The sequence below is a fragment of the Toxotes jaculatrix genome, chromosome 19 (genome assembly GCF_017976425.1).
Source record: "Toxotes jaculatrix isolate fToxJac2 chromosome 19, fToxJac2.pri, whole genome shotgun sequence".
NCBI lineage: Eukaryota > Metazoa > Chordata > Actinopteri > Toxotidae > Toxotes > Toxotes jaculatrix.
Genome location: NC_054412.1, coordinates 19386837 through 19401946, shown reverse-complemented (window position 1 = coordinate 19401946; position 15110 = coordinate 19386837). Strand labels below are relative to the sequence as shown.

At 44.1% G+C, this 15110-nt stretch overlaps 1 protein-coding gene across 3 annotated transcripts in view; it reads left to right on the top strand.

The window, feature by feature from the left end:
* Positions 1–15110, top strand: part of epha7 (eph receptor A7) — a 74677-nt gene that overhangs the window by 48574 nt on the left and 10993 nt on the right. For all 3 annotated transcript variants that reach the window (XM_041063946.1, XM_041063945.1, XM_041063944.1), the window contains exons 6-8: positions 9045–9169; positions 10535–10703; positions 13980–14088. In XM_041063946.1, coding sequence (XP_040919880.1) covers positions 9045–9169; positions 10535–10703; positions 13980–14088 — 403 coding nt within the window. The remainder of the gene's footprint in view (positions 1–9044; positions 9170–10534; positions 10704–13979; positions 14089–15110) is intronic.

The window sequence follows — 15110 nt, the reverse complement described above, 5'->3', positions numbered from 1 at the left end:
GATTATCACAGATCATCCCGGGTGCTTCTGTGCTCCCCGGGGCTGTTGACCACATTGCTCGGTTGGTAAACCAGCCTTGGTTGGATTAACATCCGATGGAGATATTTATGGATGTCTTGTTCATCGCGTTACACAAGATTCAGATCTCCACTAGAATCTGGAATAAAACAGCAAGAGTTTGAACTGAAGGGTCAGTGGAGTGAGTGAGTGAGTGATTGATTGATTGATTGATTGATTTCGGTTGTTGTTGGTCCTCATTTCCAACTGGGTCATTTTTGCTTTCGAGATGACAATCCCCCTCGAATGAGGTGCGTTTTTGCACTCGTGCAGATTCGTCCCCACTTGATGTGCTGCAGATTGTTTTGTGTCTTCTTGCAAAAATGAAATATCTGAACAGCAGCCCAGCGATGAAACAACCAAACTGGCAGAGGACTGAAGTTGTTGACGGATTCAAGGTGCTCAGCAACTCAGAGGGAGCACATTCAGCGTCTTACGCAACTGTCCACAGTAGTTTGAGCATGTGCTTGTTGTGCTTGATGGACTTGTCTGAGACTCTGATCTGATTTAACTGTACGGTGTCTCGGAGAGCTGCAGGCCTGGCCTAGATCTGTTGGCAATCAGCTGTGTATTGGACTAGACTGCTCTGTGCGAAATTACAGAGGCGGCTGGAGGAGCCCTGGATGTGATTTCCCTGGGATGGAGCCTGTCCAAGACTGTGATTAAAGAGCATATGAGCACTGATTAATATGATCATCTTCCTGATGACAGAGGTATTTCTATAATAAATGGATATTTATGATGCCAGCCCTCACTGATCATATGTCCCTGCGTTCTGCGAAACGACAGCGGTGAGTTTAATTTTTAAAATTTTGATATTTTTCTAGTCGAATGCCAAACATTAGATTTATTCGCTGATGAAAAGGGAACGAGAGCGGCGTTCGGAGCAGCTGCCTCTGTGTGAAGCTGCAGATAAGTGTGACTATAGGGGTTGAAACCTCAAAATAATAGCAGCGCCTTAGGTTTCTGACCCGGTGTGTGCGCCATCAGTCTGCGGCGCAGTGCATTTTGTGAATTATCTCACTTATCAATCCCCATGGAGCTCAGATGTCCAATCACGGTTTCAGATTGGAGCGCAGGGCCCCTCAGGCTGTGCTTTGACATTTTAAGGGAAGCAAAGAGGTGGAAGGCCGTTTGGCTGCTTAGCAGCCCCTGTAAATATCCACAGCCACCGTGCCGAGTTCTCGCCGTAATCGGCTCTGTGCCTTTTCTCTCCACACTCTTTTGTTTTATTAAGATAAACGATAAAGCCACTGTGCATGCACGCGCGTATCTCTGCTTAGCCTGGTCATGTATTTGAAAAGACATGCCTCGCAGCTGCTTGTAACAAAAGGTCAGCGAGGCAGCGGATAAGCAAAGCCAAGCGTGTACATTATAACAAGTACCAGTGCTTTCATTTCTCATCTGGCCATGCGCCTGTTTGTTTCACAGTGTATTCTCCCCGACAGTCCGTGTGCTGAGCTGGAGTTAGATAGCATCGTTGCAACACAGCTTAGCAGCAAAAAGGGATTTGGACAAGCGTGGCATATTTTTATGACTTCATCAGGCTGCCTCGGCAATGAATTCTGCAGATTTCAGGAAATTCGGCAATTAAGAGTGAGGATATCAGGCTGTGCATCATGCAGCCGGGCAGTTCTCGGGGATTTACTGTGATTAAGTGGGTTCAGATGAAAATGGTCTGTGAACAAAACCAAGGTTTATTTACAAACTGACAGAGCTCTGTTTTTGACCCAGTCGTTTGCTTCCAGCGACCTCCCTGAAACAAGTCTGCATCTCAAAGCGTTTAAGCTCCGTCCCACCGCGCCCTGCCGCCCCGCATCACATTACACCGCTCTTATTTGGCAGCCCGGGACGTTTATTACAAACAACTGGGCCTTGTGATTCTTATGTGAACGGTTAAGGATTTCAGATCACGAGGCTCAGTTTTATGTCTGTGGTAAATAAAATGATTTTCGCACAATCAAGCTGCAGCACATATTTAGTTTATGTACCGTGTCATCGAGGTCTGAATCATGTTTCCCATCTGTCCAGCTAATCATTATGACCTTCTACAACACGACCTGGAGGAGGAAACTGCAGTTCATACCTTGCATCATTGCTCATGTTTCATGTTACCTATGAAGGAAATATGAAAAGAGGACCGCTCTGTTTGTCTGTGAAAATCTTTAAAAGCTAAAAACTGTTAGCCTCAAGCCTTCTGTGTTATGAGTGCGTTCACCCCCCAGGATGTAGACCTGTCCGTTTGTGAACAGGATTGTCATTTCACCATTACTGGTATATGATTATGTAAATTCAGGCCCATGGTACAATGGAATCAAAATGACTCTATTCTCGCCCTACATGAGGGAAAATAAATACGGCTATTGCAGACCCAATTCTAGCTGACTTGAAGAAATCAGGGTGTGTGCTAAGAGCTGCTGATGATAGGCTGCCAGCCCTGCTCCCTAATTTGGATACTGACACAAGAAAGCTGAGTGCTTCTTCAATAAGTGGTGGTTGGGGGGGGGGGGGGGGGGTCGTCCCCCGCTGGCTTAACAATTATGTAACAAAGCTGACCAGTGATTTCTGCATGTGTTACACCATTGAATGGCATTTTGATATTATACGTGAGTGTGCGGCGCGGAGCACACCATTGCAGGTTAAAATGAACTTGTCAGGCGAGCAGTGGAGGAGCAATCATGCACAGCACAGTGTGGCTGGTGTGTGTGCATGTCAGTGTAGCATGAATGCAATTTCCCTCGCTGACCTTTTCGCTGTGATTCCTGTGATTCCTGGCTTTCGCACTTGCAGCGCAGGGCTATACTTAAGCTGTTAAGTGTGGGTGATGCACTCAGCGAATCATCCCCAAATCACTCCCCCTCCCCCCCCCCCCCCCCAAAAAAAAAAACTTGAGCACTAGGAGAATTCAAGAAGGCATTTTATTAACCGAAGAAACTCTTATTGACATCTAATGCGCTTCCTTTATGGCCAAACACCATCATTTGATAAGCACATTTCTATCAGACCTGTTGACACTTACACTTAAGAAACCAAAAAAGCTTGGAGGCAAAGAGAATTGGATTTGATACCTCTGTGTTGATCTGCAGGACTGATGTGAATATATGATAGCCAGGGTCCTTGAACTAGAAGATAATGAGAGGAAATTTGATGGCTGTGTTAAGCTGTCAGCTGTGAACGCATCTGATACGTATTAATAATCATCCCATCACCTCTGGAGCTGTCAGACCTATAGAACATGAAAGATCCAGGCTAGGTCTCCTTCAAATCAGGCCCTGGCTAATTGCTTTCAAACAGAGCCGCCTTTGACCCCCAGCCCCCCCCCCCCCCCCCCCCCTCCGTCCCGCATGGTCACCAAAGGTGTCCCTGCCATGGACCGGCATTGTTATGCAGCCAGTGCTCTGTCCTCTTTAAAACATCTATTTTTCAAACGCAGTTGGTTCAAGGGTATTTCACGCACCTCCACCCGAAGTGTTTTTGCGGTGAATCGGAATCATTGGGCTTTCAAACTATTTCAGAAATGATACCGCGAGCCTTTGATCGGAGGATACGCTGCGGCTTTCGCTACATCTGGCCAAATTCCACATGATCTTTCCGAAGGAGAGCTTGTAAAGGATTTACACTGATCTGATTGGATGGTATAGCTTCCTGTAAGTTTGCTTTCCAAAGTGAGGGGGACACCATGAAGTTATCAGAGCAAACACTTGCCTGCTATTGAAAGAACTTAATGAGAGACAGGTTTGTGGGCCAGAAAACTCAAACACATACGAGCTGCACAGTCATTTAAAAGTATGGTTACGGTTATTACAATTTACCGTCGTTAAGTTAAGTTAAAACCATGATCCCCTCAGAAACCCTAGAGGTGCTGCTGTCTCCATCAGCCCTGCCTTTTCCTCCCTGTTTTGGTCTAAGCAGAGGCGACGTGGCACCGAGTGGCAGGGGCTGGTCTGCGGTGTCGTGCAGCGAGACACTGGCTCTATAAGCCAAGAGCAAGAAACTCGTCACACCAGTTTTGACAGTTCCCCTCACATTCATCAGAGCCCCGGTCTGTTATTGTCCTTCGTCCTTTTCCTCTGTGAGTTACTGAGTGTGGCACACGGTTACGAAAGGGGATTCTGTCTTTAAATCAGCTGTGCACAAGGTATGGTGCCCACCGAGCGGATGAATGGCCTTCAGAGCAGGGCCGTGTTTCAGTCTGGCCATCTTTATACTCAGACAGGTGAACAATAGCTGGGGGCAGACAACACCCACCCACACACACACACATATATATATACAAACAGAAAACACTTTCTGTTGGGTTCACACAGGCAAGTAAACACCCACGCACAAACGTACACAGGCATTCCAGCTGTAAAAAACCAGCTGAGGTCACACGAAATTTGGCGAATTGATTGCGCTGTTTTAAAATGTAAATTGCATCCTCCGTGCAGGGAGAGACAAACGTTTCCCCACCATGAGGGGATTAGATGGAGAGCAGACGACTAGGAGCAGGCAGAGCGGTGGAAAGTGGAGGGAGTGGAGGTCAGACAGGGGGTGGATGGGTGGGGGTATGGAGGGGCTAGATCGTTCAGATACATTTGCCTTTAAATCCAGTGACCCACGTGTAATCCTCAACTCATGCAAACCTGAGTGAAGTTTTTACTTTCACCTAAAGTGGTTTTCATTTAACCATGAGCAAAACTCAACTGTCCAGCCTTTATCTTAAAGGGGGATTCCACCATTTTTACACATAAAGGTCAGTTTACTAGTTTTCTATGGCTCTAGAGGAGAGCATGAGTACTAAACAACCAGGTTGTCTTGTAATTTCCTTCTGTAGAAGTTTATGTGTCCACCACAAGTCATCAACATTTTTCGGGTATCACGCAGAGAAGTCAGCATTTACCATCAGTCACTTTCTGCTCTGCTATGGGAGTCACAGCATCAAGTAGAAGTAATCTTGATTATGTCATACCTCATTAGTGTCAACCCAGCCCGGGACCAACCTGCCGCCAGTCGTTTTTTTTTTCCACAGGCTGCTGTAGATGATGTGTTAAAAAGACCTCAGTCTAATGACCAGACTCCCCTGAACTGAAAATGGAACCGAAATGGAAACTGTGCAGTATGTTAAATGCATCAATAGCTGTCAATGTGTTAAATACTTGATATATCCTGCCGGATTTTAAGTATGTTAACACAGATTCTTAAAAAAAAAAAGAAGTGTGCAGCCTTAGGATGATGAAAGAACTTTTATTAATGTGTCACGTTTGCGTTTATTCAGCACACGGTGTCAGCCAGTGCACAGAAAGCTCAGTTTCTAAATGAAAAAAAAAAGTCTCCAGCACGTCCAGAGGTCTGCACTGTTTCCTTTGTCAATCATATTTCATTTCCGTCAGATGTGCTTTATGTTTGGGCCCAATACAGCCACATAAACAAAGGATTTTTTTTGTTGTTGTTGTTATTATTTTCTCCGGGAGACGTTGAAATTTCCTGTTCAAATTAAAAACCTGTTAAAAAACCTCTGAAACACTGCTAAACACTAACAGTCTTGTGCACTTCAACACAGATGGTGCTGTAGGCGTTAAGATACACAAGCACATCTTGAAAACAGCAGTAATTAATATACGAGTTTGCAGCATTGGTACGGTCCATGAAGCGAGCACAGAGGCAGGGAAAGACACTTATGTAATGAACTACCTCCGCTCTGCTTTTCGCCTCGGAGTCGAATCAGCCAGCTAAGTGAAAGAAGAGGATATTAAAAAACGCACCGTCTAATGTATTCATAAGATATTCAAATGCCGAGCACGGCGGCGGCGGGCTTCTGGATCAGTTAGCTTTAAAGGAGGAGTTTTTCAGGGTCACTAACACATTCTCTAATATTGCAAAAATGAATGCAGTTACAGTTTTCCGCTGCGTTAAGCCCCCACAGGTACGTTAAAAGTCTGGAGAGCGACTGACTGGTTCTGGTCTCCATGATGTCAAGTCAGGCATTAACGGTTGTCACACGGTTGCCTCCTGAGCGATCCGCGGGGGAGACAGACAGAGCCAGAAGAGCAGGTTTTTCTAAAACGAACGCACAACTCTGGTCTTCATTCGCACCCCCCGAGAAATGGAGAATGACTGCTTTTCCATTCTGAAAACCCACCTTCCTGGAATGAACACCTTTTAGCCCGTGGAGCGCGGCGTCTGCTAATACCGTTCACTGATCTCATGATCGCTGTGGAAACACAGGGCCCCGGCTTCCCTGTCACCCGTGGCGGGGGGGTAAGGGATCGACGAGAGGGGCGGGGCTGGTACTGAGTCATTTGCTACTACAGCTGCAGGCCAAAGGGGGTAAATGGGGCAGATCTGGTGCCTGAGCCTGCGTCACACTCTGGAAAGAGAAGAAGCGAAGTGTCTGCGGGGAAAGCAGCTCATCATGCTGCGTGCTGGTTCTGTGTGTCAGGCAATATCACCGCTGCCACTTAAATCATGAGTGAGGAGAGCAGCCATTCTCAGCAAGGGCCCTATTTTTTTTTTAAATTAGGACAGCGGTGATCAAACTCATATGGACATGAACGGTATTTCAAATTATTTAAGAAAGTGAACAGCTATGTGTGTGTATATATATATATGAAACATGCAGCCATAGCATTATAAGTTGTTTTAATGCTGTGGCTGATTGGTGTATTTCCTGATCTAGTGCACATGGAGGGCAGAAAAATACATTTACAGGCCATGAAAGCAAATGTCAGTTTAAAGCAGTAAACACAGACAAGAAGCATCATTGAGTGCCCATAAACCCGAACCAGAATTAGAAGCGGGAAGAGAAAGGTCCATATTTCAAGGACACGGTCTAGATGGGGAGAAGAGAAAGCAGCCAAATTGGATGGAGTTAAGCCGCACTAACTGCATTTTGCGACTGAAGAGAGAAAACTCAATCGTCCCTTTGACCGGCCTGACTCCGCTGAGAAAGGATACATTGTTCCTGGTGTTTTGGACAGTTTTGTGGATTATGGAGGGGGACATGTCACAACAGCAGGTTTTTGACAAGGTCTCGGGTGTCCGCCGCTGTGTGCGTTACTGTCAGGAATGCTGATGAGGCCTAATGAGGTTTTAATCCAGCTGGAGTTATTAGTGGCAGGTCATCTTAAAACAACCTGGGGTCAGGCTGTATTAAGGCTACAGAGGTCCACTCCCATTGGATCACTGAGCATGGCACTGACACTTCCACACTTCAGCAGTTTTTGCCCCTCCAGGGAATGGGGTGTTGTCTTTTGTTGGTGGTTGTGCAGTCTCAAACACACACATTTGTTAATTTCTCAGTGAGAGATGATGAACTGCAGCCATGTGATTGCAGCGTCCTTTGGTGTTCATGCTTCGCTTTAGAAAGCACTTTGCTGATTCGTTGAAAGACCCAGAAAACAAATCAAAATCACCACCAAGTCTGACAAGCGGCTCTTACCTTGGAGTTCAAGTCGTCCCCGGGACAGCGTTTCAAACGTGCTAAGACGTGTTAATTAATATGTTTTGCCCCAAGAGCAGCATGAGTCATCAAGATTTCACAGTATGTTTACAGAAGTGATTTTGGGCTGTTTATTGTGCAGAATTGCAATAAGCATATAGTTTTTTGTTTTTGTTTTTTTGAAAGCAACATCTCCTTGGGGTGAGGTTTAGTAATCCAAAAAGCTTGCCCTCTTTTTTCTCACTGGGGTCCTTAAGAACGGTGCTGTAAAAATGATGGTGATTATAATTAAGATAATGATGATAATGATATGAAGGTAATGGAAGTTGCACTAGAAGCAGCGAGCGCAGCTGCAGAACTCTGTAGCAGCAGTGCCACGCTCCAGCTCATCCAACCCAAAGCCATAAAAGCCTTATTTTCTTTCATTGTCAAGACCTTGAAAGTCAGTGAATTAAGAGTATTTCAGGCTGTTAACAATAAAAAAAAAAGTTTCCTCAGGAACTTTCTAGAAAACAGCGTTTATGTCTTAAAATGAGAAAGAACGAGGCAGTTTGCTGCAAAAGAATCAAGGAAAACAAACCTTCATTTTACAAAATACTTATAGGGTTAGGTGGCACCAATCAGTGTTTTTTTATTATATGAACAGAGTCGTTTGCGGTATCGAAGTTGTAAAGAATAGTAATCCATAACTCTGCAGTTACCTTCCGTTTTAGCGTCTCTCATCTCATTGTGGACTGCGTCTTCTTTGTTTTGCATGTAACTATAATTGTAGATTGAGCAGCAGTGGTTCCTGTAGCAGTAGCTGGTGCAACAGCAGCAGTAACAGTAGTTATAGCAGATGTTTTTGTAGCAGTAGCTGTGCCAGTTGTTGCAGCAGTAGCATTAAGGGTAGTTACAGTAATTGAAAGGGCTGTAGGCCTGTGCTGAGACATTACACGGCACCAGCGGAAGCTTAATCTCCATCTACACATGGTTGTTGAGTTCAGTACCATCGTTTACGCTTTAGGTATTGACAGCTATACAATATAACTGCGTATGTGCGCTGTTTAGCAAATCTAAATGTGATAGCACTTAATCGGGCGAGCAGACACTTAAAATGAGTCACTGGAAGAGCCAGAGATAATTGGTGTGCATAAGACTGGTGTCAGAGGGTTACAGGTACACCCTTCTCCCTCTAAGAGGCTTTCTGAATAGCTCTGTCATCAGGGAGAGTAAGTGCCTGCTTGTTCTGCTGGAAATGTTGGAATTAATTGAACTGAATTGTCATTCATAATCTACATGTTGCAGTTTTCCACCGGCTAGGGTAACGCTATCTTCCGCTGTTTGCACTGTAATTGAAATTTCGATCATGAGGTGTAAACATTTTGAAGCGTCCCCATGAATATTCACAAGCCCCCCCCCCCACCCCCCCCCCTCCACCGCTGCCGCCCCACCGCCGAACACCTCTCTGAGCTTCGGCAGGAGGAGCCGGCGCCGAAGCTTGATTTGCGGCTGGCTGTATGCATGTGTGTGTGCAGAGAGGGGGGTTTTTTGCCCTTCGCTTATTGACATGTTCTTGTCTAAACAGCTCCGTCCCAGGTCAGCGAGGTCATCAAGGAGAAAGTGCAACAGCGCAGCATCCAGCTCTCCTGGCAGGAGCCCCAGCAACCCAATGGCGTCATCACGGAATACGAAATCAAATACTATGAAAAAGTGAGTTTGCAGTAGATTCGTTTGGGCCTTTGTTTCTCTCTCAAACCCCTTTTTCCCTTTTTCCCCGTCTCTCTCAGTTCACATTTGCCGACTCTTCATTTTGTATTCTATCTGCATGCTGCTGTGAGTGGAATTCACAAGATTGTGCGAGTACCTTCTTTGTCTCATAATTGCAATAATGAATGAGATGCTCATAAGATTTTAATCAGGCTATAGTCCTTCACAGCCACCCCCACGCACATGTTAGCACACACACACACACAATCCATGGCTGCCGCACTGCCAGAATTAGCAATCTGTTACTGTTATCTCCTTTCCCCTCCCACATAGATTATACCGCTGCTTCCCTGTGTTTCAAGTCTGAACACATCAGCTTTTTTTACAGCAAGGTTTAATGGAGCGAATTTAACCCAGCAAATCAAAAGCAGGGTAGCAGAGCTCCCCCCCTCGACGCAGGTCCTGCTGGCCACAGCCTCTCGCACACACGCCGACAAATCAGTCTCCTATGTCACGTACGGTGGCTGTGGCCTGCCCAGCTGTAAAAGTGGAAAATTGGAAACAACGACTACACCCCTAACAGACCCTGGCATTCCATTTGGGCTTTTGCCGAGCAAAACATTTACAGTTCACCGACAAAGTACACAACGCGTGCGGCCTGTGCATCCAAATGGTTTCTTTGATGGAGAAGATATTCGCATATGTGTGTATGTTCTCAATGTGGCAGGGTATCTTATGTTAAGACACTGATTTTAGTTCAAATCTGAGGTTTTCTGTCCTCTGCACTTGCAGTGTAAAGCATAATGGCAAAATTCATTTTCATTCTTTAATATAATAAATTTCAAGTACCCCAAAGAAAAGCTGGTAGGAAGAATTAGCTATAGCTCAATAGCTTGTATACAGCGTAATGCACATTTCCACACCAATGACTCTGTGGACTCAACTGATTTGTTTGTTTTAATGATCACTGATAAGGTACTGTCAGTAAACCTTGCTTCCTGTTGACATTTCACATTAAAAGTCTATATATAAATATACTGTATATATATTTAAATGTGTGTGTGTGTGTGTGCTACTGGCTACTAAATTTGAATATTTTCATCTTAAATCATCACTCTGATTCTAGTCGGATGAAACATTGTTATATCACACTCATTTCAATTACAAAGTGCAGGTAATTACATCCTCTGAAGTATATCTGCTGTATTTTAGAAGCAAAGACGTTAAGATAACAACACTTCAATAGAACTCAATTATTAGCTGGACTTTCACACAGCTCAGTCAGATGTTCTATGTTCTTTTTTTTTTGCCTTTTTGGTTAAAAAAAAAAAAATTTTTGGAATAAAAGATGATTTATTCTCTTCCCAGGATCAGAAGGATCGGATCTACTCCACGGTGAGATCCAAGTCCACATCAGCTACTGTGAACAACTTAAAGCCCAGCACAGCCTATGTGTTCCAAATCAGGGCTTTCACAGAGGCAGGATATGGGACCTATGGCCCCAGACTGGAGATAACCACCAAGGAAGAGGCCACAGGTAGGAGGGTTACGCACAGACTGAATATGCAAGAACACACACCTTTTCCTTTGCTACTGCTGCAGTTAAGCATTATATGCTTAATGCATATAGACGGAATGTGAACAAATACGTATATACATTATTCAGGTATGAGGAGAAAATGGGCTCTGAGCCGATATAAACTGCACCTGAATCTGTGCAGTGATATTCAGATCAAAATTCAGTTATTCACAGTGGTTTATCCTCAATCACTCTCCATCCGTTTCCTCCAGATTTGTTGTGCCGTGCAGAATAAAAACTGACTGACTCTGCGCAGGTGTTATTTTCACCTCGTGATCCAACTTAAAGACCTGACAGGAGATGGGACCAGGAGTTAGGGATTGTCCTGTTAAAACCTCCCATTCTGTCTCCACTCTAATCATTTCCACCCAGAACCATGAACAGTTAACACTTATCTTTTAGCCAGAGTCAGAAAACAAGAGTTAGAAAACAACTGAACGTGAAGAAAGAAGTAATATAGACAATTTCTAACAACTTCTGTATAGCGTATAGTGTGTTTGATTCATAGCTTTGTTGTTCAGTAGGGAAATGGGGAACTTGCAAAAAAGAAGTGAAGTGAAACCCACACTAAGTGGCCACAACAATAATGTAACAGTATTAATGAACTTTACATATTAGTTGTGTCATTGTGCTACAGTCTCTCTTATGCTTTTCATCTCATAGTGATTCATCTCTTCAGAGTTCACTCCCACTTTCCCCGTGTGTGTGTGTGTGTTTGCACTTAAATTATTTAGCAGATTTTATTATATCTTCAAATGCACCGATGCCACGCGCTCCGACGCCACGCGCTCCGACAGAGGCAGAGTTTGACCACAGCAGTATATCAGCTCTTCATTTCCAAACACAGGCTTTCAGCTCCAGATTTATGTACCAACCTGTTAATGTTTTGCAGCTAATGTAGTAATAGCCCTGGGAAATTATTTGCTTTCAAGCAAAGCAAACACAAATTGCTTTGACTTTATGCTGACGAGACATCATGGGAAAAATCTGGAAGCATAAGGACAAGCTACTGTAGCGTCATGAGGATAAACTCATTTAAAGCTAATCACTTACATTAGCTCTACCCGGAGTGTCACAGTGTGTTATTGTGAGTTTTGGTGAGGGATGCTGCTGCGAGCTGTTTGTGCAACGGATAATAATGCCTAGCATGATATACAAGCTTTATACTGTATATAGAGATATAGATAAGAAAACAAAGCAGCTGCTCCATCTTTATCACAGTAAACATGTTGGTAATAACATGACATGTTCTATATTAACATATCAACATTCTGGGAAATATGTTCACTTTCTTTCCCAGACTAAGATGTGAAGACTGATTTTAATCTGTGTGGTATAGTCAGGAGGTGGTTAGCTTAGCTTAGCATAATGACTGTAAGCAGAGGGTGTTGCAATTTACATGTACATGCAAATTTTTACATGTTTTAGTGCTGTCATTGAATCTCACCATGAAACCAACTCCACTTGCAGCTACAAGCCACCACTGGGTCATGTTTTATGGATCGGCTTGTCAGTGATGACGCAAAAATTATTATGATTCATAATAAAGTGTTTAATATCCCAAATTTTATTGCTCAGGAGAGCATCGGTTGAACTATTCAGTGACAGTTATACAGGAAGCAGGAAATGAGTGAACACAGGGAGGACTGTGGACACAGCCCAAGACTCTGGGATGCTGTGCACTGTCACTGCGTCCACCAACAAATAGTTCCAGCGTGTGACTCCCTCTGAAAGCACAAAATGTCATTTTAAAATTTCTTTGTGCGCTAATCAAACGAGTTGCATACAGTGTTTTTGTTAGTGAGGCGGTAGATGTATTTTTTCAGTGTGCACAGAGCCAGGCCGGCTGTTTCTCTCTCTCTCTCTCTCTCTCTCTCTCTCTCTCTCTCTCTCTCTCTCTCTCTCTCTCTCTCTCTCTTCAAAGGAGGACAACAAGCTATTTAACTACTCTGTAAATAGCCAAGTTATCGGCAGTTGGTAATGTTAATAATAATAATTCATAATTTGTTAACACAGGGTTTGTTATGAATGTTATTGAGTGGATAATAAATGGATTTTGCTCTATAGCACTTCACCACATGGTAAGAGGGTCATTGAAGGCATCATGCTGGATTTTTAAGAGTCTAGAAATCCAGAAGTTGTACTTTGTAAAGGCTTATAACTGATAACTAAAGCATTAGTAAATGATTTATCAGGCATTATTAAAGTTTTAGTTCCAACTCATTATCCTTTATTAAGAGTGACTCATTTGATGGTAGTAACATCTGTTTTTTTTTTTTTTTATTTAAATTTTTAATTCTTTTAAGTTGAAATCCCTCTTCTGATTCGTGAAGACCCCCCGTTAGCCTCTGTTTCATTCATCTCTCTTTAGTTTAGAGCCCCACCATCCAACCTGCCCACCAAAACACCCACCCACCCACCCGCCTTACATCCAACACTTCTGCACGAAAGGACACATTAATTACTCATACCACACGCAGAGTGTGTCCTGGAACAAGGTTAGAAGTTTGCCGTCTAGTCAAAGTGTCCTTGACCAGCACAGTGAAACCACTAGGCTCCTCTGTGACAGCCTCATGAGGGAAACCCGCTAATGTGTAATATGACAGTCGAGTCCTCTTAATTCCTCCCTAAATAGACAATTGGTGAAATATTGAGGCTTGATTGAGGAGCAGCTGATCAAATGTCAGCACGTTTTTCATCCCCGAAAAAACCTACTCTTCTCTTTGCAAGTATTTATACATCTCAGATCCACTTGATTTAAAATGCATGAAACCCCCCCCCCTCACCCAACACACACACACACACATAAACCACTTGCGTTGACTTTATAGGGCCAGTCATTCTTTCGGAGCAATCGGCAGTGTGTCAACGCAAACAGTCTGAGCACTGTGAGAGCTCTGAATGGGAAACAATCCAACCTGAATGTGTCTTTGTTTGAGATGAAGGGCATCGCCGTCGCCGTCTGGGACTATTAAGCCCACTTTCTGAAACAGTAGAGCCGTGTGTATAAGGACGGCTCAAAAATAGAAGCGTCCCTCCTCCACTCTCTGAGGAAGGGGGTGGGCGGTGGGGGGGGGGGGGGGGTTATCAATCTCCATGCCACTCATTGGGCTCAATTATATGCTGCAGATTGTGGTCTTTGATGTGCTGAAGTTCACACTGTGCATTTCTTTCTTTCTGCATGTCTATCTGTCTGTCTGTCTGTGTGTGTTTTCTGTGCGTCCGTCTCATCAGCTGCGATTGTCTCCAGCGAGCAGAACCCCGTCATCATCATAGCGGTGGTGGCCGTGGCGGGGACCATCATCCTGGTGTTCATGGTGTTCGGCTTCATCATCGGGAGAAGGTACGCTCTCGCGGGCCCCATTGACTCTCCGCTCCTGTGAGTCTGCGCTTGTCAATTAGCCTTTCTGTCACTCACGGGCCTCCACTGTCTGTGGAGTCGTCACATGCGCACACACGTGCACCCCATCATCTTGTGGCATGCTGTGCTAATGGGTTGTGATGCATCAAATTTTTTTTTCCTTTTTTTTTTTTTTCACCAGCTCCAACAAAAATTTTTAAGCTATTTTTACACAGCCATTATGAGACAAGTACTCCATAGTGAGAACGCTTCGGCTCTGCATTCCTGTGTGTGTGACTGTGTGAGATCCTGAGGGCAGGATGAAGTATGGCACTGCTTTGCCGCACTGCTCGCCGTCACAAAGCACCCTGCCCACTGGCATTATCACCATTTCCCTCCCATGTTTCATCTGTGTTTTCATCTGCACGAATCACGTTTCATCAGAGCTTGCTTTTAAATAGTAGCTTCATCGGATTTCGCCTTCCCATGGTGCATTTTGCATCAGAAATTCTTCTCTGAGTCATAACTTAGTCAAACCAGAATATACAGTTATCACACACACATCCCACTGGAATCAGCGTGGCTTTAACTTCAACATGTTTTCATGTCAGCCATTGCAAGCTCTTCATGTCACGGAGTTTTAAACTCTTTTGGTTGGATGCATCTTGGATGTCATGAATGTACGCAAGCTTTGACTTTTTTCTCAAAGAATCAGGCATTTTCTCATGCAGTTGCTCATCTTTTGTACCGATGATTCAACCATGAGAGTTTCATGTCCATCTAAGCCTTGAAGATCTTCAGGTGTATGTCTCCAAACACAGTCTTTGCTTAAAATAAATGAGAGTTTTACTGTGGGAACCCTGCACGGCTCCCACATGTCAAAGAAAAAAGAGCAGGAGGGACAAAATGCAGAATCTAACAGTTTCCAAATACCTGCATAAAACATTTTGTTTTTCATGTAACAGCTACCTAAAATATATATCTCTCTCTATATATAGATATATATACTCTCTTATAACATGTCT